Consider the following 25,466-nt stretch of genomic DNA (forward strand, 5'->3'; position numbering starts at 1 on the left):
AAACTTGACCGACTTTTCTCGAAGCATTTGTATGCAGACACTCTATCTATATAATCTAATATAACGTTGTTGTTCCTGTTTTATTATATCTATGTATGTATGAAAATAAACAACGTTACAGACACGCCTCCAAAGCAATTAACAGCCCGATGTTACCTGATTTATAGACGAAATACTTGATTAATATTGCAGTACGGACAAGTAAACGTTCAGAACTGGGGAACGGGATTGTAACGAGGATTAGCGGCCCCATTTGTAACTGTGTATCTTATCAGATAGACCTCGTGAATTATCGTGGTTCTGAAATATCTGTTACAATGAGTCGAAAATAATTTTACTTTAATATAAAGCAATTTTTTTTATTTTATGCGAAGGTACAGAATCCTTTTAGAATGCAAATGATACTCACATTACATTTCTTAACTTTAGTAAATAATAGTAAAATGTATTAATAAAAATATAACCATATATTTGTCATAATAACTAAAATTGTAAGAAATAAGATAGTGATACCAAACTTCAGCATCGATCTCGCTTGATCATACTCCATTCTAAAAAAAAACGTTGATTAGGTAATTAAAATTATTTACAAAATAAAGAAACATCTAGTATCTCTTTTTTATACCACGAATGTAGCAAACAAGCTTATAGTACATCTTGTAACGGTTCGTCATATGTGTAAAAATACATTTAACGCCATCTTGTGGAGAGGTGTTGAACTTGCAAGAAATTTAAATAATAAATTAATATTTTAATGTTTACAGGAAAATGTATAAAGCTAGAGAATGATCTAACAAAATTAATACTATATGGGCGTCCATTTAATATTAATTTATGATGTTTGATATTAATGCATTGTTAAATCGATGTTCAAAATGGCAACGGTAACCACTTACCATCAGATGGGCCGTATGCTTGTTTGCCACTGCAGTGGTATAAAAAAAATTGTACATCATAATGGATCTGAATAAAGAAAACTACTATTTTCATAAGAAAATCATATATGTTACAAAATTTATAAACTACAATATTTAATAAATTTTAATGCAGGTGTCCCACAAGGTAGCGTACTAGGGCCAATACTTTATCTAATCTACACGTCTGACCTACATACTTCAAAAAATATCACCACTGGAACATTTACAAATGATACAGCTATATAAGTATCCCACGAAGATCCAACAAATGCGACGCAGATCCTGCACACCGATTTAGATAATATTTCATCCTGGCTAAAAAAGTAGAGAATAAGAGCTAATGAATCTAAATCAGTCAATGTCATGTTCACACTAAAAAAAGGTGTTTGCCCCCCAGTGAAGCTTAACAACTTAGAAATCCCTCAATCCAACTATGTAATATCTGTGCCTGGATAGACGACTTATCTGGCAAAAACATATAATAACCAAACGCATACAATTGTGTTTACAAATACTTAAGCTTTACTGGTTATTAGGCATCCAATCACAACAATGAGTAATAAACTCCTTTTGTACAAGACTATACTAAAACCTATCTGGACCTATAGAATCGAACTCTGGAGAACAGCGTCTTACTTCAATGTCGAGATTTTACAAAGGTTCCACAATAAAATGCTAATAATAATGACCAATGCTCCTTGGTTTGTCACAAACAAGCAACTAGATCATGATCTAAAAATAGAATTATTAGATAGCAAATACTACAACACACAATCTTACAAGAAGAGGATAACAAAACACACTAACAAATTAGCAAGAGACCTTATGAACAACATGTAATACACAACTCGCAGACTGAAACGCAAAATGCCCCAAGAAACGATTAAATAAATTCGGATGCGACATAGGTCGCATACTGAGCACGCTATTAAAGTAAACGTCCAACATACTATTTATTGTCCCAGCAAGGAGACAGATCGTGGTATAAATAAAAACAAAAAAAAATCTTACGAAAATACGTTCCATTTTCAAATTATAATTCTGATGTCTTATTTTTTTTTTAACAGTTACGGACGTCGCCAGTTATTTTTAAATTTTCGAATATAAAATTTATGTTTCGAACAAAATTGTATAATGTATGGTATATTGTTTTTGAATGATATAAAGTTGTGTACTCACGTCTCCAACTATTGCAATTCTCGAACTCCATTTCACAGTAATTGTTGAAAGTTTTAAATTGTCCGTCGTAATGTCTTGCGCAGACCAAATTCTGTCTATAAAATAGGATGTATGTTCTTACTAACTTTTGCATTACCGAAGGAATATAAATATATTCTACATTCCATGAATAGTGATATAGTTTGATTTAGTACTTTGTAATAATGCCAAAATAATGAAAAACTCTATTATTAAATTTCAAATGAATATTAAAGCGAAAATTTGTAATGCTGGATGAATGGATGGATATTTGTTATTCCTTTACGCAAAAACTACTAAACGGATTTGAACGAAATTTGGTACTCGAGTAGATTATATCCTAACTTAGAACATAGGATGCTTTATGCACTGATACACGCAGGCGGAGTCATGAGATATAACTAGTAATATATAAAACAATAGCTATAATCGGTTGGGTTCTGGTGAAAAACTTTACTATTAAAATTTTCCTTTTCCGTGATATAGGAGAGTAGATATCGTCATAGTCGTAGAATACTGACGGATCTATATATATAATATTTGTCAGATCCGTCAGTATTCTACGACTATGACGATATAATCAATATGTTTTTGTGATGGAGTAATCTACGACTACATAACCGATCGTGATTTAAATAAATTTTTATTATACAAAAACGTAGTTCAGATTCAAATTCAAATCATCTTTATTTAAATAGAATTGTTTACAAACACTTTTAAATTGTAATTTTTTTATGAATGCAGGGTTCGGAAAGTTATTATTTATTATGAAAAGTTCGTAAAAAACTCAACAGTTACCCTTTTAAATCTCTGTTAACTTTATGTGTATTTATTTAAATGCACTATTCAAAAATAGATTTAATTTATCATTTTTTTTTTTTATAATTTTCGCGATTTATATTTCATCTTCAATCATTTCAACCTTTAACTGTCCACTGCTGAACATAAGCGTCTCCCTTGGAGGGTTTTGCTTATAGTTGTCACGCTTGGCAGGCGGATTGGCAACCGCAGTTAGATTTTGGAGATATTTTAAGAGGATCGCTGCTGTCCATCCCTCGCCCTTCCTTAGTCGCCTCTTACGACGCCCACGGGATAAGGAGTGGGCTATTCTATACCGGGACCAATATGGTGATTAAAGTTTTTATGGCGACTTAAGTATTTAATATATATGAATTAACATTTCCAACGACAGGAAATTACATTTTGTAATTTCCCATTGTTCAAAATATCATCTATGTATTAATCACCAGCCAATTTGTTCTTTTGTATGTATAAAAAATGGCAAACTTCGTTTTTTGTTATAATTTTTATGAAATAGAAATTATTAACTTCATTATTAGTGTAATTGTACATTTTCCCCAATGAATTGTGTTTCCAATAACGTTAGAAAAATTCGACCTTCCCACTCCACTGATAGCCGGACAGTCGATTCCTACTAATAAAAAAAATTAAAGAGAGTTCGTTTGTTTATTTCTTCGTTACCTCTTAACGACTTGAGAATCACTATGAAATTTGGTGTTGAAGTACTATAGAGAATGGAGAAAGATATAGGCTGCTTTTTATTCCGGTCAATAAATTTACTCGGTCAGTAAACATATCCCCGTCACGGAGATGAAGTCGTAGTTGAAAACTAATAAAAGATAAATAGATAGATAGATAAACACTTTATTTGAGCCATTTATGACATACGTAAATCAACAAATGAGTTTATACAATCAGAACATTTACATTTTATTAAATATAAAACAAAAGATGAAATATGAAAATATGTTTTCATTAAGTGTGTTGCAGTGACCCAAATAGGCTAAAGCTCAGTGATAATTTTGCTTAAAAACAAAGCACTGATTTTCAGTTACAGCCTGAAGGTAGGCTACACGGACGCGTATAACAAACCCAGAGTGTTACCTGTGTAGCCAATTTAACAGCCAAAGGTAAAATTGTATTATATAGATACATACTTATATAAATGATGCATAAATAATATATTTCATTAATAAATTAAACATACAGTATAAATAATAATTCACCACAACAATTATTATTAAAACGCTACCAGGCGACCAATCCAAGTTTTTGCTTATTTAATAAATGCTACTTTAATAACTTTTTAAAAATGTATTTGGATTTGGAAATACAACAAAATAAAAATATTCATACAAAGGCAAATAATAGAACAGATCTTACTTGTACGACTGGGGGCAATCCTTGATAAACACAGTACACCCTTTGTCGATGAGGTCGGCTTTCCTGAACACTGACTTTTTAGGGTAGAATCTTACTTTCCATGGCTTCGTGTGCGATTTGTTTACGTAGTCGGAACCCATTGTTATCGTTATAAACACTGTAATAATTATTTTGTTTATTTTCCCTGTTTTTCTTTTCCACTCTATGCCAATAGCTGATCAATACATCTCGATTACTAATTTATTTTAACAGCCCACATAATATAAATTGGTAAGTAGCTGTCGGCTATAGAAATGAACAGCACCTTTATTGTTTTTATACCACAAAGGTGGCAAACAAGCATACAGCCCGACTGATAGTACACAGTCACGTGTCACATGTTCGCCACCGAACCTGAAAAAATACTTAATATATTCTTTTTGAAAAACCCCATATCGTAGTCTCTAAAGCAGGGGTTCCCAACCTTTTCTTGGTTAGGAACCATTTTTATATTATTCTCGTTAGCAGGGACCAATATGTAGATATAATAAAAATACACTGTAGTAATCAAATTGAAACTGTGATTAAAAACTCAATAGAAAATTACATTAGAAGAAATAACTCATTGGACCGCAACCAACGGCTAACCGCCCGTTAAATTTAAAATCATTCACGGACCATATTTTAGCTTCTGCGGACCACTGGTTGTTAACCACTGCTCTAATCACCATGCCCAAACATAGCCCATTTCTCAATAATAATAATAACTCTATTCACGCACACAAGGATAATAAGATATCCCCGTACAAATGTATTGGCGAAACATTTGTATAGAGACACTCTATCTATACCTATATCTATAGCCTTTATTGCACTTGTAAATTTTTAAACTTTTTGGAATAAGAGATCTCTTCCAGCCAACTCAATACAGTAGAAAAGAATGTCGTTAGCAGACAGCTACAGAGCACGAGTGCTGTACCAACAATTGCCATGTAGCTCTAGCATAGAATGGGCCAACCCTTCCTTTCCGGAGGGAAAAGGATTGTTAGTGATGGAGACTGAGAATCCCATTGCTAGCAATATACCCAACCAGGTCGACCTCCTCGCGGTTCCCCTTAGAAACTATCATGGTTAATTCCTGATGAATTCATCATGATGGGCTAACTGGCCTGTTTTCATTCTCATCTATCACCCTTCACCGGTGCTCCGCCAGCGCATCCCGTTAGTGCAAGCGGGGTTACCATACCATTTTCACCCATCAATAAAAACCCTTCTTTTCCAGTGAATGTCTTAAGAAGCGACTAAAACTTAATGGTCGAGGAAGGGGCAGCAGCGTCCCTCTTAAAACATATATAAAGCCCAGCCAACCCGTCTGCCAAGTGTAGTTAGTAAGTACTGGTAAACCCCTCCAAGAAGGAGGTTTATGTTCAACAGCAGAGAGTTACCGGCCGATATGATAACGATGTCTCTATCTTAGATTATAAAGATAGAGCACCGAGTCTCCAAATGGCAATTGTAATGCACAAATGTCTTTTGGACATATGTTATTACTCAATTTAAGGACTTGTTGGACTAGAAAATAAATCCACTTTTTTTTAATGGATGATAATGGAATGGTAACCCCACCCGTGCTATCGGTATATACCGGCGGGGCACCAGTGAGTGATGATAGATGAGGATGAAGCAGGCCAGTTAGCCCATCGTGACGAATTCAACAAGAATTGTTCACGGTGGTTTCCAGGGGGAACCACGTGGAGGTCGACCTGATAGGGCATATTGCTGGCAATATCAAACTCCACTGCTAACAATCCTTTTCCCCCCAGTAATTCCACTTTATAAGCACATAAATAATATTTTGTTAATAGTATTTGAAAAGAAGTTAACAATAAATATTAAAATTTTGCATGCCATTGTTTTGGCAAAACACGCCTGTTCCTAACATATTACCATCTGTATACCGTGTTTTTCAGCAAATAAATTATATTATTATCCAAAAAGGGGCAACTTTTTATCAGCTAATTGTCAAATTAGCTGACTCGTTTTTTTGTCAGTGTTTTATATACTTACACAAAAAAAGTATCTTGATGTATTATTTAATAAATATAATGAGTGTTTACGCATTAAAAAGTGCAGAATTTATAAGACGAAATAAATATAGAAGTTATAAAAGAATCACTCGTAACTATTTATCACGCAAAATTTTATGAAAAAGTTGATCCGTTTTTCTTGAAGCATTTGTATGGAGACACTCTATCTGTATAATCTAAGGCACTGATATAATAATCAAACACTGTTGTACAGAAGTCATACAAGATTAGTATAGAATTTGATAAATATCAAACGAGACAACTCGAACCACTTTTAACTAAAGTATGGAAACGGCATAAAGATAACGCAGCGGTGCATGAGAAATACATACGTACGCAGTAAATAAATTTTTCTGAGCAAAAAAGTTGTTCAAATCGTAGAAAAACACACTGAGAAAGGACAAATTGTGTAGTTAAATAGTTCGAAGAAATAAAATATTTGAATTTAGAACGAGGAGTAACATTTTTATAATTGTGTTTTGCAATTTCAGGCAATTTTCTGCTTTACGAAAAAAACGGCGATTTCAATCGTAATAAATTAATATGACACTAAAATTTTAAAATAAAATACTAAAATCGATTTAGAATTGATAGAGTAATATAAAAAAATACTTTACGTGTAGTAAAAGTAGTTCAACTTAGCTACAAAAAATTTAAAATCGCTTTCTTTTGTAAACCGCTTAAAAATTAGACGACGTAGAAATTCTCCTACAGTATAATAATAAAATAAAAATACTCACAGAGTAATAGCAATAGGGAATTATTTCGTCGCATAATGCTATAGATAAGGTATACGGGTAGAATAAAATCTAATGCTCAGTCGGAATGCAATAACCATAAAACAAGTGGTAGTTGTAGGCGAGAGGAAATTGGGCGTTACGTTCTAAAGCAATGACAGAGGCAATATATTTAAATATCTTCCAAAAGAGGAGACTATTTATTCATCTATATTTATTGTTTAACTATTATATACGATTAAAATTTTATGATTATTTAATTCTATCGACACAGTTTAATCTCTCTAACTACTACTGTTTCCGTATTAATATTGTGATATTAAAAAATACTGGCTGTAGCAGAGTAAATGCTATTTTTAAATAACTAATTCTTAGTTCTTAATTCAAATTATAAAGTATCTTGTATACTATTGGAGTGTTCAATTCATTTTTAAATGAGATTCGCACTCACGTTATAGCCGCTTATGGTTATGAATCCCGAGTGGTTCCGAAACTAATCGAGCTTTGTCGACTAAAATACACATTGATTCAGAGTTATTAAATTAAAATGTAGTACAATAATAAGATTAATCATATTAATTTAGTTACGTTTGTACGCCTCTATTTTTCTACTGACAAAAATAAGCTAAAATATATTTTTTTTTCTTGCCAGTTCTAAAATGAACACATCTGGATAGAGATTTGTATCCCGAATAGTAACGTAATTATTCGAAACTCTAATCTAAATTCGAGGCATACCAAAGACGTTAGATCAGCTCATTATTGCTTACACTGCAGTGAAACTTGAAACGCAGTCAAACAAACCTCTGTATATAATCAGAATAAAAACAAAACTACTGCACACGTCACGGTAGCAAAACAATTGATATAAATTCAAATATATTGAGAACTCGAGTGCTTAGCTTTTACCGATAATCCTTCACAGAGTTCGCTTTGATGATAAGGAAATAATAGAGATAAATCAAATAATTTGCCAATACGAATAATGCATGTGATACTCAGTGATATTGTAATAAAACTAGCGATCCGACCCGGCTCCGCACGGGTAGATAGATAGTGAAATTAACACATTTTAAGCGGGCTGTCTAATAGCCCTGACGATATTGCGTAGCGGGCGAAATTTGCGAGGGGAACTCGTAAATTCGCGTTGAAAATTTATAGCGCCTCGAACTACGAGAATTTTAAAACAAACATCTACTTATATTTCATAAGTCAACCAACGAGTAGTACTGTACCCCACTTTAACGTAAGTACTTTCCAAATGGGTACAAATACCCGCCCCGCTGATAGATGGCAGTCCACAAAACGGGTACTAGTACCAGCGCTTATATTGTATTAATAATTTATATTAGCTTAAATAAAAAAATTATGATACCTTGGATTACATTATTGTAACTATCGTAGGAATCTCTAATTCTTTGAAATTTAGAGTACATTTTAGTCGAGATAACTCGACTAGTTTCAGAATCATCCAGGACCCTTAGTCTCGAGACTAGAATACACTTAAATTTATTTTATTAGTTATAAGATAGTTATTACATTATAATAAGATATATAGCCTAGCATATTCGTTGTAAATGTAACTTTATACAGGTGAGAGAACTTTTAAAATTGTTTGAGTAGTTTTTGAGTTTAGCCAATAAACAAACAGATAAACATACAAAAAATCATAACCTTTCCTTTTTCTAATATTAATAGATATAAATAATAATACAAAAAAAAAATAATAATACTACAAAAAAATATTACTAAAAAATTATGGATATAAATTACGTTTGTATTTAAAATGTTTTTTACTTAGTTTCATATTATAATTTGTCATTCTATTTAGCTGGGCATTTTTTATGTGAAACTTAGAAGCTTAAATATAAGGAAATATCAAAATTTTAAACTGATGTATGATACGAGTATAACAGGTTTAATCACAAGATGCTAGCAACAGGTGGAAGATCTCTATTGCTTTAGAAAATAAAATACCCATTCCTCGACTATTAAGTTCCCTTAGTTGCCTCTTAGGACACCTACTGGAAAGGAAGGGGTGACACATTCTATGCCGGATTGTAGATGAAGGTACAAGTTAATGAGTGAGTAATAGATTTAAATAAAAATGTATGAAATGTATGACATTTGGGTATCAATCAAAAATAACTAGTAGCAGCCCTGATTGTCTGTATACATATTAGATTATATAGAGTATCGCCATACAAATGCTTCGAAAAAAAGGTTCATCTTTTTCATACATTTTTGCGTGACAAATAGTTATAAGTAATTCCTTTATTACTTCTATATTTATTTTCTTGTAAATTCTGCTTCTTTTTATTACGTAAATACTCATTTTAGTTATTGAATAATATGCCGAGATACATTTTATGTATTGGTTTATAGAACACCGTTAATAAAACGAGTCAGCTAATTGTCAAATTGTTAAAAAACAAAAGGTTGACCCGTTTTTGAGACTCGATGTTCTATCTATATAATTATACACAAACTATATTAACATAGTATATAATTCATAATATTTTGAGTCGGTCGAAAATAACTCTAGGGACTAAATTATTATTAACAGCTGGAACATGATTTTGAGGCGAAGTTTGTACCTCCGTCATTAGTTTATAACGACTCTTTGAGAGTTAGCAAACTCTCTCTAACTTCTTCATTACGAGTATGATTCCTTTAAATTGCTATAATCAACTAGCAGTATCCGCGACTTATTTTATGTAGCAGTGAAAATTAATTTAATTTGTATAAGTTGTTTCTTTGGTGATTTCATTGATTTATTTATTTCTAATATTCGAAAAAGTGCAGTTTTCATATTGATTAAGGTAAATTATTATTATATTACATAGGATTATCTATCCATTTAAGAGCTGCGCTCTTGTCTGTAAGAGCTCTTACCGCTCACTACGATTTTTAGCGAGTCTCTTCACATCTTGATACGACACGGCACCAACTCCTTCCTTGATCTGTCTGATGTAACTATGCCTTGGTCTCCCTCTTCCCCTTCTTTCTTCTACCTTACCTTCTATTATATTATTCCTAATTTCGTCGTATCGTATCGAGTCTTCTAACATTTTTTCCCTTCTGTTTTAATTTTTTTTTTGTTTCTTTTTTGTTTTTTAATTTAAAATTAAAAATACACAAAAGAAATATATTTTGATAGATACTGGTTGCATATTTTTTTTTTTGTTTACTATCTATACATTTCTAACTAAAGACTAAGATTAGAAAAGAAGGACACAACAATGTTCCGTACTTAAAATTACATTGCCATGTTGTTTTCAGATTTTAAACTGACTTCAAAAAGAAGTGGGTTCTTAATTCGTTTGTATTTTTTTAACTCCATCAGTTATAAACCGATTGGCAATATGTTTTTTTTTTATCTGAAAGGGTATAGTTACAGATTAGTCACGTAGATTTTTTTATTAAAATCGCTTCAGTAGTTTAGTTTACAAATCGAAATAACTGATTTTGCCACAGTCGAAGGCTTTTTTGTTGACTACAAATTATCAAAAAATTAAATTATCGAGCAACAAGTATTGATTACACGGATTCATATAGTATTCATAAACAGAGAAAAGATTGATTGTCATGACCCTATCAAGTTGACCTCTAGGTGGTTCAACCGGATACCATCATGAACATTTAAATTCGCATTGTTCCAATTAATATGAATACGTTCTCGTAGTTTTATCCCACACTAGTATTGTGCTAATATATACCATCATCTTATGTGAATAAACCATCTATCTATCTATCCCATTTAAGAGCTGCGCTAAACCGAAACACAGCCATGCAAACACAACTGCTTCACGGTTGTAACACGAATGGGACAAAGGTACCCAAGCAATCGACTTTTGTAAAAACTTTTTTACAGTTAATTATATTATATATTACTATATAATATAACACAAGGAATATAAAATGATAATTATTTTCTTACTATAATATTTATATTTAAAAATGTATATTTAAAAATTAGAAGTTGAAATATTAAATTGCTTCACCACTACGGTTTAAGGATTACGATTAATTAGAATTAACATGTTTAGTCATAATTCTTGCAGTTAGCAACAACTCTTTGTCTGACACTAGTCCGACTACAAGCTATCTTCGTTACTTGGACGCTGGGATGTACCGGAGTATTTTTTGTTGCATACATTACACCTTATCAATTTCATGACTCAGTAGCTTTATTAAATCAAATATTGATCTTTATATCATTACTCATAGAATCGTAAATGGTATAACGATTATTTATTTCAACGAAACCTGTTCGTTACTTTCAATCGATATAAATGCAAACAGTTCCTTGGATCGTAAATAGTAGTAGCTTAACAATTGTACAGTGAACATATTGTATCATAAACAATATTACAATGAAATTCTCCAAGATTTTCTTCGTCTTCTTCGCCTGCGCCATGTTCTTCACCACGACTTCGGCGGCACCGGAGAATTTCTTCAAGGAAATCGTAAGTTTTTTTAACCTACTAAAATTATAAATATGAATGTTTGTAAAGGTGTTTGGGTATTTCTTACTCAGTATTAAATGGCTGATTGGATTTAAATTCAATTCGATAGATAGATAGATATATAATTTATTTGAATTACTTACAGCACACAAATAACAACAAACATAGATAGGCATACACAGTAAAAAGAGGTAAAAGAATACATATAAAAATAAAAGCAAAATACATAAAAGAAGTAAGAATTTTTCATTCATGTATGTGCCATAGTAACATAAAATGATTGCAACTCAGTTTATTGTTTTACCCTAAAAAGAGCAAAACACTGATATTCTGTTGTGGTCAAAAGTATTATTATCGTTAATGGAAATTAACTATATCAAGTACAAAAAGAGTTATTAAATCGGTTTAAAACGTAATATACGCACCAAAATTTATAGAAGAACTGAGACACTTTCTGCTTCATATAATAAAAATATCTTTTCAATAATTAAGTAAGTAGTAAGATGGGATTCTAGTGAATATTTTGTTGCTATTGAAGCTTAAATTAATATAAGCATATGTATATGTAAACTAAAATATAGACGAATATGTATAAATATAAAATGCTCGTTATTTTGTATGTAAATTCCACTTTTGGTTTGGCTAGAAGAAAACTCTTACAGGTCTTAAGCCACCTTTATGCATTTAATTACATTTAGACATATTATATATCTGTATGTATTATTATTGTGTACAATAAAATATACAAATTAAAATTAAACTGTTTAAAAATAAATAATCCTTATTAAAGTCACTGTTTCTTTGGGGAAAATCAATCAATAATTATTTATTTAAAATATATACGAATATATTTACCAATTCATTCACTAAAAACCATAGAATATTAATAATACAAATACATTACATATTAATTAGAAAAAATACTATAATTACATTATTATAAATAAATACTAACTTTTTACTTCTGCATAATTTGTTACTGCTCTACTAGTATGGTATTATATTATCTGTGGCTCTACCAAACTCTGTGGTAGTACAGTAAAAACAAGTCCAATCGTGAACTTGCAACTAATCCATTAATTATAATCACCAGAGGGAGACTTTGTACAAAAGTCGATTGCTTGGGTACCTCTGTCCTATTCGTGTTTCAACCGTGAAACAGTTGTATCTGCATGGCTGTGTTTCGGTTTGAAGGATGGGATATGGCGTGAATTTACTGGGTACAGAGAAATAACACCTGAGTTCTCAGGAATGAGAACGCATGGGGGTATCATGGGCGAGACAGTATACTCTGTTATGTCCATGGTACTGCTCATGTCTATAGGCGGCGGTTACCACTTTCCATCAGGTGGCCCGTCAGCTTGTTTGCCATTCTAAGTTGTATAAAATAAAATAAAATATCATCATTGTAATTTACAGGAACGAGCTGGCCAGAGGATCAGAGATGCGATCATCAGCGCCGCTCCTGCCGTCGAAACGTTAGCGCAAGCGCAAAAAATCATTAAAGGCGGTGACTGATTATGAAATGCGTCATCGAACAATATACTTTATTTATATTTAAGCTCCACTTATCCATAATTGTAATATAAGTATTTATATTCATTATACCTAATTAAAGTTTTTTTTCATTGTAGTACATGTTTTTTATTTTTTGATAAATATGTATATCTAAAAAATAATGTTATTCCCTGTATAATAGTGACATACTATTCCCTCTAATTCCCGAATAACTACCCAATACCGAATTATATACTTATATACCTAATTACCAGAGGGAGACTTTTTACGAAAGTCGTCTGCTTAGGTACCTTTGTGTTTCTACCTTGAAGCAATTGTCTTTAAATGGTTGTGATCGAAGAGTGGGATATAACAATGAAATTGAAACAGAGGCGTAATACCTCAGTTCTGGAATAGCAACGCATGAAAGATGTCATAGACAACACAATATCTGTTATGAAACATAATACCATGCGTGCAAAGACATGGGTAACATATGTACTATATTTTTCCATATCTCTTGTAAGTAATTTTGAAAACGTACATTAAGTACAACGTCATCATCATTTTAACCGTTAATTGCCTTTTTTTATTTTACAACTTAGAATGGCAAACAAGCTGACGACCCACCTGATGGAAAGTGGTAACCGTCGCCTATAGACATGAGCAGTACCATGGACATAACAGAGTATCGCCCGTGATACCCTCCATGCGTTGCCATTCCTGAGGACTCAGGTGTTATTCCTCTGTACCCAGTAAATTCACGCCATATCCCACCATTCAAACTGAAACACAGCCATGCAAACACAACTGCTTCACGGTTGAAACACGAATGGGACAGAGGTACCCAAGCAATCGACTTTTGTACAAACTCTCTCTCTCTGGTACTACTGTCTACTCTAGAACAAAGGTCTCTGCCGTAGACTGTCGTAAGGAACAGTCCCGACCCACCAGCATCCACTGACTCCATCCATGCAATGCATTTGAGGTCGTTTCTCCATCTAGTAGAAAGTCGTTCAACACTGTGTTTGTCTGTTTGGAGTCGCCAATATAGAATGTTTTGCCCCCATCGGTTGTCTGAACAGACGTTCTTCGAATTACGAAACCATCTGTTTATAACTTAGCTTGCTTCTCCTTAAGTGCATTAACTTAAAATACCTAAGTAACTTATAGGAACTCATTGAACTATTAAAGTAGAAAAGTCAATAATATTATAAAATTTTCTTATTATGAATGGTGTCGTAGCTTATTTAGTGACCTTTTAACACAGATTATTAAATTAAATTAAGATTCTATTTATTATAAATAGTTCTCTGCGTGGTCTGGTGGCATAGAATGGGCCACACTTTCCTTTCCTGTAGTTGTCATAAAAGGCGACTAAGAGAACTTATTGGTCCAGAGATGGGGAGCAGTGTCTCTCTTAAAACATTACCTGCGCCTAACTGCGGTTGTCAATCAAAAATGCCAAACATGGAAACTACTGCCAAACCTCCTCCCCCTTAAGGAGGAGGTAATATAATAGATATTGTAAAAAACACTGAAGATGTTTTCTCCCACGAACACTCAGGTTATGGAATGAGCTCCTTGCCGAGGTTTTCCCAAGAGACTACAGCATGGGGTTCTTCAAAAGGACCCCCCTTTTCTTTTTAAAGAGGTTTCTTCAGGGTCGGCAACGCGCGCGTAATACCTCTGGTATTGCAAGCGTTCATAAGCCGTATGCTTGTTTACCAACTCAGTGGTATAAAAAAAACACTGTTACACCCATTCATTGCAATTCCTGAGGCCTAGCATGTTGTGCGTTTATACCGCAGCTTTCTGTAATTTTATATATCTCTACAACAGTAGCTAACAGGAAAAATCTTATGAAATGTGCGTATTATACTTAATATAATCCTCACAAACTAGCTTTACCCGCGACTTCGTCCGCGTGACCGGAATATTTTATGTGGGTGGGATAAAAAGTAGCCTATAACCGTCTTCATACTATATAGTACGTGTATACTTAATTTCATAGCAATTGGCTAAGCCGTTATGACGCTAACATGTTACAAATGAACTAACTTACTTTTACATTTATAATATTAATAAATATATAAAAGTGAATTTCTTTGTTACCTCCTGACATTTTAATGGCTTAACCTGATCATCATGAAGACTCATACATAAAATTTTTTGTGCAACTTAGAATAGCGAACAGTAGTGTGTAAATATAAACATACATACATACATATATATATATAATTGTTATGTTACATCGACTCAAAACACCAGAATCAGGTCCTTTTATGCATTAGATTAAAAAGCATGCAGAGAGATTCAACGTGTTATTTGCTTATAATTTGAATAACCTTATTTCTACAGGCTGTTTTTGTACAATTAAATATATCTATTTGGCAGCATAAAGTGTTTAATTTTTTTTATACAACTTAGAATGGCAAACAAGCTGACGACCTACCTGATGGAAAGTAGTAACTGTCGCCTATAGACATGAGCAGTATCATGAACATAACAGAGAATACCGTTTCGCCCATGATACCCCCCCCCCCATGCGTTGCAATTCCTGAGGGTTAAGATGGTATTCCTCTGTACCTTGTAATTTCACTGCCATATCCCACCCTTCAAACTGAAACATAGCCATGCAAACACAACTGTTTTACGGTTGAAACACGAATAGGACAGAAGTACCCAAATTAAAACATTTTTATACAGTCTCCCTCTGGTATTTGGGATAAAGAAGAACATGGGCTTCTTTTTAGTCCGCTTAGTGAACATTTCACGGTCACGACGAAGTCGCAGGTAAAAGCTAGTTAAATATAACATAATACGTAATTAATGTTTAACATAATAGCCTTATCTCATGTTACCTAGTGCTTTTATTTATTAAATGATAACTATGTGATAGGGAGTTCCCTCGCTCCGTTTACATGACCTGTGAACTGCGTATCAATGTGATTATTATATCATAATTGTGATGATTGCAAAAATATAATTAGCTAATTATTGCTATGTATCGTTCAAGCATGGTCGCCGTGTGGTCCCGGCATAGAATGAGCCACCCCTTTCTTCCCCGTGGGTATCGTAAGAGGCGATTAAGAGATGGGCTGCTGCTCTGTTAAAATATCACCAAAACATAACTGCGGTTGCCAACCCATCTGTCAAGAGTGGCAACTACTAGCAAAATCTAATGGGGGAAATCTATGTTCAGAAGTGGACAGTTAACGACCGATATGATGACGATCATTTATGAAAAAATAAAGAAATTTATTATAAAATTAATTATTTTTATTATTCCTATTTATTCATTATTATTTATTTTATTACGACCTTATTGGCACCAATCATCATGAAATTGATCACGAATATATAGATACACACATGGTATTTTAAATAAAGAACGGCATAGACTACTCTGTAAATGGATGATAATTAAATAGTAACCCCGTTTAGGTTAAATATCTATTAATGCTAGCTTGACGTTCGCGGGAAACCAGTGAAGAATGAAAGCAAATCAGTTGACCAATTCATCATCTCAGCTATTATCTGTCCACTATCGAACATATCATCATCTCAGCCAATTGTGGTGAATTAATAAAAAAAAGAGAAGTATTGTGGATTTTTGAAAGAACCGCGTTGAGGTTGACCTGTGATGTAAACAGCAGAATGCAGTAATAAAACGTATATGTATTTGTAATATAATCTATTCTCAATTTTATAAAAAAAGAGATATATTTTATAAGAAGCTGTCACAAAACAAATTTAAAAAAACAATACGTGTTCTAAAAAACGTCAGAATCAACAGCCAGTTAACTTTTTTCTCGAATGTTTCAATTTTTTTTTTTTTTACAACACAGGGGGCAAACGAGCATGCGGCTCACCTGATGGTAAGTGACTACCGCCGCCCATGATCACCCACAACACCAGCGGCATTGCAGGTGTGCTGCCGGCCTTTTAAAAAGGAATATACTCTTTTCTTGAATGTTGCATCTGTTCGGAAATACTGTTGCTCGGATTTCGTTCCATAGTTTAGTTGTGTGTGAAAGAAAAAACATAACACTATGTTTCGGGCATAGACTATTTTTCGGTTACGTGGACAAAGTTACAGGTGAAAATTTGTGTATTTATATAAAATAATTTCATGCTACACAATGTTTTTCTGGGTAAGTAGTTCAGTTTAATTAACACATATTACGATGCGGTTCCGGGTTGGACCACACTACGCAACTAATTCTGTCTACTAATCAGTAGCCTCTGATTAACGTGGGTGATGTAGTTAATTAAACTTAGTTTTATTACTTTTGAAATAATAACATACCCACAATTAAATGAATTAAATGAAATGACGTCTCCTTTGCTTTTGTAATAATCATAATTCGTATACGTGGCCCCAGTACGTAACTAGTCTGACCATAAATACTGTTACATAAAAACTTTTGTTTCTTTCAATTTTTTAATTATTTTGAATATGGAACACGTTTATTATTTTAAAAACTTGTTTCGATTTCGCGCCATTTCACATATTTTTTTCGTATTCATTATCAAATTACAATATGGAATGTGGTGTTAAAGAAAATAGGATTGCAGTGATCGCCTTCCATAAAGTGGGTATCGAGTCGAACATTTAGTTAGCTTTTGTTGAAATTAGACTTTAACTAGTGTAATGAATTTGAGATAAAAAATTAATAAGTCTAATAAGATGTAATATGTGAAAAATTATAAAAAATTCTGTAATAGGGATGCACTAAGGTACTAAGTGGAGTGTACGTTCTTTAAAATATCCTATTATAACTATAAATTTGTATGTATAGGTATGTTTAACATTATTTTGAGGGTTTTTTTTTTTTTATTTCGAGTGAACACTCGAATCGTGCTAGGTTTGTTTCAAATTGTTTCGGATTTTGGGTTTACTGTTTTCAGTTTCAAATTGCTTCGCATAGTGCAATCCCTTGATAGTGTCGAATTGGTACGTATAACGTTCCTGCAGCTGGAACGCTTTCATTACTTATGAATCATATACCTATTGCGAGCTTTTGTAATTTACTGAAATATTAAATACAAAGCACACTACAAGATATAATTTGAAGATATTTTGTATTTTTAGTTGATGTCATGTCATGTGCTGTTATTTATTTATTCATTAAACATAATTCTAACATTATGACAGCAAAAGCCAAATACATGTTATAAACCTAGTGTGCTAACATACAAAATTATAATAAAGGTATTAAAGCCGACAGCGACAGCCAGATATTGCTCAGCCGTTTCTAATATCTCTATCTATCTGAAATGCGTGAGTTAAGGGTGGTTTTTTTTATGGGTAAAAATGGTATTTTAAACTTTACTGTACAGTTATATTTTTTTATGCAACTTATGAAATGAAATGAAATGAAATGAAATGAATGAAATGAAATGAAATGAAATGAAATGAAATGAAATGAAATTTATTGCGATGAATGTGGTAAGTTTAGATAACATTATACATTTTGTGTAACCATGACATTCAGCCAGCTTGGCATGCTATATATATATTTTATATGTATTATTAATAATCAACTATTAATTAGAAGTCATATTACTAAAGCCACATTGAAGTTCAAATTATTATTGTAAAATTATACATGCATGTCATTATTTTTCAGTAGGTTACGTCCGTCATACATTTACAAATATGTGTTGCATACAATATTCTACATTCTAGATTCAATTATATAATGTCGTCCATTTTACTTGCAAAATAATCTTTCAGTGTATAAAAACATTTTGTTATTAACCATTTACATAAAATGACTTTAAACCTTTTTAAACACAGATCAGTAAGTGAATTTGGTAATTTATTGTAAATTCTTATACACGATGAGTAACTGTTACTATGATATAGACGTGTTTTTATGTTTGGTAGCTTAAGCCTTCCAGGATGTCTAATAGTAAATTTATAGTAGTCATCTTTTTTTACAAATAAATAAGAATGTTTTTTCACAAAGAGGCAACACTCAAATATGTATATTGATGGAACCGTGAGTACTTTCAGCTGCTTAAATAGTGGCGTACAAGGTGTCATAGGTCGCTTATTACAGATGGCACGGATACATTGTTTCTGAGTTATAAACGCTCTGTTAATATTTACAGTGAATTTCCCCATAATAGTATACCATATTTAAGGTTTGATGCCACATGTCCATGATATGCCATGACTGCTGCTTTTTGATCTACTAATTTGGTTAATTTCCAGAGAGCATAGACAAATCTGTTTAATTTATTACATATTTTTATTACGTGGTTTTTCCACGAGCATTGGTTATCAATAGTAATACCAAGAAATGAAATTTCTTTTATTTCATTTATTAATTTTTTACGAATTGTAATTATTAATTGGTCACTTTTTGGTCTTTTATTATAAAATCTCATATATTTCGTTTTTTCAATATTAATTTCTAAGCAATTTGAGTCGAGCCATTCCACAACATTAGCAATAGTATCACAGATATCAGTATTGAAATCTGTTTGTGGAGTTTGTGATATTACTACTGAAAAATCGTCCGCAAATAAGGTGCATTGGTGTTTAGTTACATTTGGTAGGTCATTTATATATATTATAAATAACAGGGGTCCTAAAATTGTTCCTTGGGGAACTCCCACATCATTAACAGAGGTTTTGGATTTATAATGTATTTCTTCAGCATGATCATTAATTCCACTAATTTCGACATATTGACGGCGATTTTCTAGGTAACTAGTTAGCCATTGTAATACAAGTCCTCGTAGACCATATTTTTCACATTTTTTGAGAAGAATGTCATGGGATACACAATCAAATGCTTTGCTCATATCAAAGAAAACTGCAACTGTGTCAATGTTCTTGTCAATATTTTCAGTTATTGTCTTTATAAGCTTAAATGCAGCTAAAGAAGTAGATTTTCCTTTACGAAAACCATGTTGGTCATCTTTTAAAATTTTGAATTTGTCTAGAAAAGCAACGATTCTTGTATATATTGCCTTTTCAAACACCTTTGCTATTATTGGTATCAAGGAAATAGGTCTGTAATTATCTACTAACTGTTTGTCATATTTCTTATAAATTGGTTTTATTACTGAAATTTTAAGTAAATCTGGAAATGTCCCTTCTATGAAAGATAAGTTTATTAAATAACTTAAAATTGGAGATATTATATGTGCACAGGTTTTTAATAACTTTGTTGGAAACTCATCATATCCAACGGATTCTGTATTATTTAAAGATATGATGATTTTATATATTTCATCGCATGTTGTTGGTGATAGAAACATACTGTTTTTCTGATAATTTATTTGAGTAAGTTTAGTCGGTTTTATTTTGTCATTATGAATTTTTTACTATATTTATATAAAAGTCATTAAAAATGTTACATATGTCATTACAATTGGTTATAATCTTATTGTCATGATATAGTCGATGTATATATTTATCTCGCCTATAAAGTTGATCTTGTTTGTTTATAAGGTTCCAAGTGGCCTTATTTATATTCTTTGCTTTAGTTAGATATTTTTTATTATTTAGTTTTTGTGCTACATATATACATTGCTTTAAAGATTCAGCATATTTACGATACTGGGTCCTACTTTCTTGATTTTTCTTCTTGTAATATTTGAACCGCAATTTTCTTTTTGTGACACATGATTTTCTTAATCCCTTCGTAATCCATTCAGAATTCTTAGATTTGCTTGTTATTTTTATTTTACACATAGGAAAGCATAATTTATAAAAAAGAATAAGATTTTCGTAAAAAAAATTAAATGCGTCATTTAATTTAGTTGCTTCAAAAACCTCCATCCAAGAGAAACCACTCAAACATTGCACAAATTTATTCATATTGTCTTCGTTATGGTCACGCTTAAATTTAAACCACATCTTCTTCGGCTTTTGTTCTTTTAGAATTGGAACATGGATCGTTTGGCATGTCTCATGATCTGATAATCCTACCTTGTGTGTATGTCCTATAACATTGAAAACATTACTAATGATTTGATCGAGACAAGCATGTTGTCTTGTTGGTTCATTGATATGTATTGTAAATCCATAATTTTGGATTATTCTTATATAATCAGTCTGAATATTGCTATCTTTTAAAATGTTTATATTAAAGTCTCCTGCTATTATAATTTTATAATTTTTTTTGTATCGTAGTTTGTCTAATAAAGTTTCGAGTTTATTCAAAAATAACTGCGGGTCAGATTTAGGAATTCTGTATATACATATAATAAAGAACTTCATTTGTGGAATACTAATACCACAACACTCAAAAGTGCGTTCAGTAGCATATTCAGAAAGCATGGATATTTTGTTAAAACTGTAATGGTCTTTACATAGTATGCATACACCACCTCGTCGTTGATTTGGTCTGGAATAAAAATCTGCTAAACAATAACCCTGTATGTGTAAGTTTTTTTCATCATTGGACTTTAGAAAAGTTTCACTAAGGCATATAACTTCTACAGATGTGCCATTTGTTTTCAATTCATCTAGAGTTATTTGAAATATTTCTTGTTTATTTAATATACCAGCAATATTTTGGTGCATTATTACAATATTATTTTCATTGTCACTATTAATCTCGAAAAAAAGTCTTATCATTACGAACTTCCGATGTATTGCGCAGTCGTGGTGTCAGGGTTAACCTAGCACCATCAACGTAACTATTCTCGTCAATTTGTAAAATATCTGTACGTGTCACCTCTGATGCAGGATATTTATTTAATTTAGCTTTACGGGTATATAAAGACCTTGGGAAATAATCTAATAAAGTAGTCTGTACTGTAGTTCTAGAACGTCTTAACTCATCAAGTGAATTTGTATTATGTATTATTTTTTTGACTTGATTTTCTGATGGCATCAAGCATTTATTACTGTGTTTTAAAAATGGTAAGTATTTATCATTATAATCTAAAGAGTCGATTGTTAAATTTAATTTATTACAGATATAAGCATTAGATTTTAATTTTACTTCTAAGTAGTGGCAATTCCGAAAATTGTTACACAGTAAATGAATCTTTTAGTCAGTAATGTAGTCATCAGTAAATGAAACTTAGAATGACAAACAAGCTGACGGCCCACCTGATGGAAAGTGGTAACCATCGCCTGCAGACATAAGCAGTACCATGGGCATGAATGTACTGTTTCGCCTATAATACCACCCCATGCGTTGCCATTTCTGAGGATTCAGGTGTTATTCCTCTGTACCCAGTAAATTCACTGCTATGCTAGTACTGCTATATATATATATATATATAGTGTGTTGAGACGGTCTTTAATTAACCAACTTTTTATAATATAACCATGTTATCATGTAATTGAAGTAGATATAAATGTATGTTTTATTGGTTACACTTAAATAAATAAATACAATAAAGTGTTATAAACAAACATACAAAGTTACAGACAAAAACTAAACAAATTTATATTCATTTTTACTTATCTCCAAACAGTTTTGGGGAATCTTGCTTTTAAACAACAATGCAATTACACTTTGTACAGGCGCTATTTGTTTTCGGATTAACATATACACATATAGTTTTAACTTTAATTGTCTCGCAATGTCATAAACACTTTTGTTATGCAAGATGGCAAATAAACTAGTGGTCTATCTGTTGTAAAGTCGTAATCGTCGTCTATAGTCATAAATAGCACCTTTAACATCACAGAATATACTGTAATACCTCATGTGTTGCCATTTTTGAAGAATAATTACGCTTGATTAAGATATATTATTTTCTTAGTGTAATATTTCCTTGTAATTATTTGTATTTATAATAAGGTTACTATTATTATTTTATTGTATTATTTAATATTATATTGTAATCTTATATATACCAGAGGGAGACCTTGTACAAAAGTCGTTTGCTTGGGCACCTCTGTCCCACTCGTATTTTTACCGTGAAGGAATTGTATTTGCATGGCTGTGTTTCGCTTTAAAGGTGACAGTGAATTTACTTAGAGCGTACAGAGGAATAACGTCCGAGTCCTCAGGAATGGCAACGCATGGGGGGTATCATGGGCGAAATAATATACACTGTTATGTCCATGGTCTCATGTCTATAGGTTACTACTCTTCATCAAGTGGGCCATCAGCTTGTTTATCATTGTAAGTAGCATAAAAAAAATTAGAGAAAACAATAAAGAGTATCTATCTATGCTTATATATGAGGTAATTTAATTTTATGTAATTTGCAATTACTTTTATTGAAATTATTTTTTTTATTTTGATTTATTTAATAATCTTAAATATAAATAAGAATTAATATTAAATTGTTTTATTTTAATTTCATTCAACAATCAATAAAATTAGTCAATATTTTTTTTAAACTTTAATATACAATTATATAAATGTACATAGGGCGGACTTAACACTTTATGGCGTCTTCTACCAGTCAGCCATGAGGCAACGGGAAAATTAAGTAGGCGGTGCATTTACTACTAAAATAAGTACAATGTTACTAACAATGACCACGATCTACATTTAAAAAAACAATAAATATTGAATCTTATCACAGATACTTTTGATATTAATAAATGACACAAAATTACATCAATCACCTCGTCTGCAAGGTAGGATATTTTGTGTTACGAGGAGCCGGGCAATCTGGGGCACAACTCATAACACCTAGACCCAAGCCGAATTTTGAAATGCTCATTTCCTAAATTAACTCGACCGGGTATCGAAGCCAGGATCTCACTCACGCAAAGCAACGTGCTAACCACAGCGCTACACAGATCCTCAATCTATACCCTAAGGTCAAATTCAAGTTTAATCTATAACAAAGTTACAAAGAATCAAAGGATAAAGCCACAAGTCGTCTGAGATAAGGCGGCCGTGAAACTTATATGTATTATAAACTAGTATTTTTCCCGCTACTTCGTACGCCGGTTTATATTTAGAGAAATTGAAAAACCAATTATATTAATTAAATGAAAAATCTTAATACCAACGTAACTATTTACCGAAAAAGATATTTAGTTCTTTTTTTAAAAATATTTGTCAATTAATTTATGAAAAAATACCTACTTATATAATTAAAAATATATATACTTTACCCATTTCAGAGAATTTTACAATTTGTATTTGTAAAAATTAAAAGTCAATGATTATGTAAAATAATTATTTATTTTGATAAATTTAATTTAAGTAATGGCAGTCTCTGACTTATAACTAATAAGTGATAATTTAAGTCTTAAAATCTAAGAAATAAAATCTATTTTCCTTTATATATCGTGGCTGCTTGTCCTACTACTTGTACTGCTGGACCAGCTTTTATGATTCCATCTCTTATATTCTGACCAACGCGCTCCTGAAATAAAATAAAATTAATAAATTATTATTGAAAACAACATTTAGAACAAAAGTAATATATAATAATTAGAGTAGTTGCCACGCTTAGCAGGTGGGTTGGTAACCGTTGTTTGGCCTATTCTATACCGGGACCTATACGGCTCAAATTTAAATATCGCCTACTCTAATTACAAATAATAGTCAGTGAAAGCGATTTAGCAAACAAGCACTCTTTGGCAACTATATACCTACATTATGAATATTATTGTTTTAAACAAAGATATTTTATTTCTAACCTAGACATCACAACGACCATTTTCGTTGGCAACAACCCATGATATGTAAATAATAATACTTGTTACAGGTATTATAAATTTCTAACGAATTCAGATTTTAATACAAAGCCCATAGCAAAAACGCTTGAAACTTTAGAAAGTTTTGTTATGTAACGTTTTGGAATTCATATACTCGTTAATATAATAGAAATGAAATTAATTATTTTTTATCAATTAGCTGTATGCATATAAAAAAATAATGGAAAAGAAAGTATTCTTATTTTCACTACGTAGATAAAAAAAAAAAAAAATTAAGAATGTACTTACAATCTTTTTGAAAAACTTCCATTTAGGGCTGGGTGCACCCGAAACCGTTGACAGCGCTACGATGCAGGCAAATACGAAGAAGAAAATTTTAGAGAAATCCATTTTCGAAATTCGATATTTGAAATTTGAATTAAAAATGAACGTTCGAAGAACGATCACGGAACGATGCTGTTGAATGATGATACGTTTAAAAAGCATTACCTTTTTATATACGGCCAGTCTTTGCAGTCAATATATTTATTTGCATTTATTATCAACCTTATTACGTTGCGCATACAACTGAAAATGAGTGTGTTTTGTTGAACACGTATAGATAATAACGGCTAACTGTTTTCTGTACTCCATAGTCTGCTTGGTGCAGGGAACTCCCCAAGCCGGCAACATTTTGCAGAAAATAACTGGAAAAGCTTTGTGATAAAGTGATGAATAAAATTACTCATTTTATAAGGAATAAGGATAATATTTATTAATAAAAATTATTTTACATATTATAGTATTAA

At 31.8% G+C, this 25,466-nt stretch overlaps 2 protein-coding genes and 1 long non-coding RNA gene across 5 annotated transcripts in view; all 3 read right to left on the bottom strand.

Annotated features, from left to right (window-relative positions):
* LOC113514504 (uncharacterized) overlaps positions 1–25,466 on the bottom strand; it is a 408,650-nt gene that overhangs the window by 355,037 nt on the left and 28,147 nt on the right. The window lies entirely within an intron of this gene.
* Positions 206–7,166, bottom strand: LOC113514505 (uncharacterized). Its single transcript, XM_052896854.1, has 4 exons — positions 7,105–7,166; positions 4,299–4,455; positions 2,097–2,191; positions 206–551 (listed from the first exon to the last, which is right to left on the bottom strand). The coding sequence occupies exons 1-4, from the start codon at positions 7,136–7,138 to the stop codon at positions 520–522; spliced, it is 318 nt and encodes a 105-aa protein (XP_052752814.1). The 5' UTR covers positions 7,139–7,166; the 3' UTR covers positions 206–519.
* LOC128201112 (uncharacterized) lies at positions 24,181–25,321 on the bottom strand. The gene is made up of 2 exons (XR_008253073.1): positions 24,967–25,321; positions 24,181–24,383 (listed from the first exon to the last, which is right to left on the bottom strand). It is a non-coding gene; the product is annotated as an uncharacterized LOC128201112 (long non-coding RNA).

This window comes from Galleria mellonella, unplaced genomic scaffold (assembly GCF_026898425.1).
Source record: "Galleria mellonella isolate WM207_F2 unplaced genomic scaffold, CSIRO_AGI_GalMel_v1 utg35, whole genome shotgun sequence".
NCBI classification, from domain to species: Eukaryota; Metazoa; Arthropoda; class Insecta; order Lepidoptera; family Pyralidae; genus Galleria; species Galleria mellonella.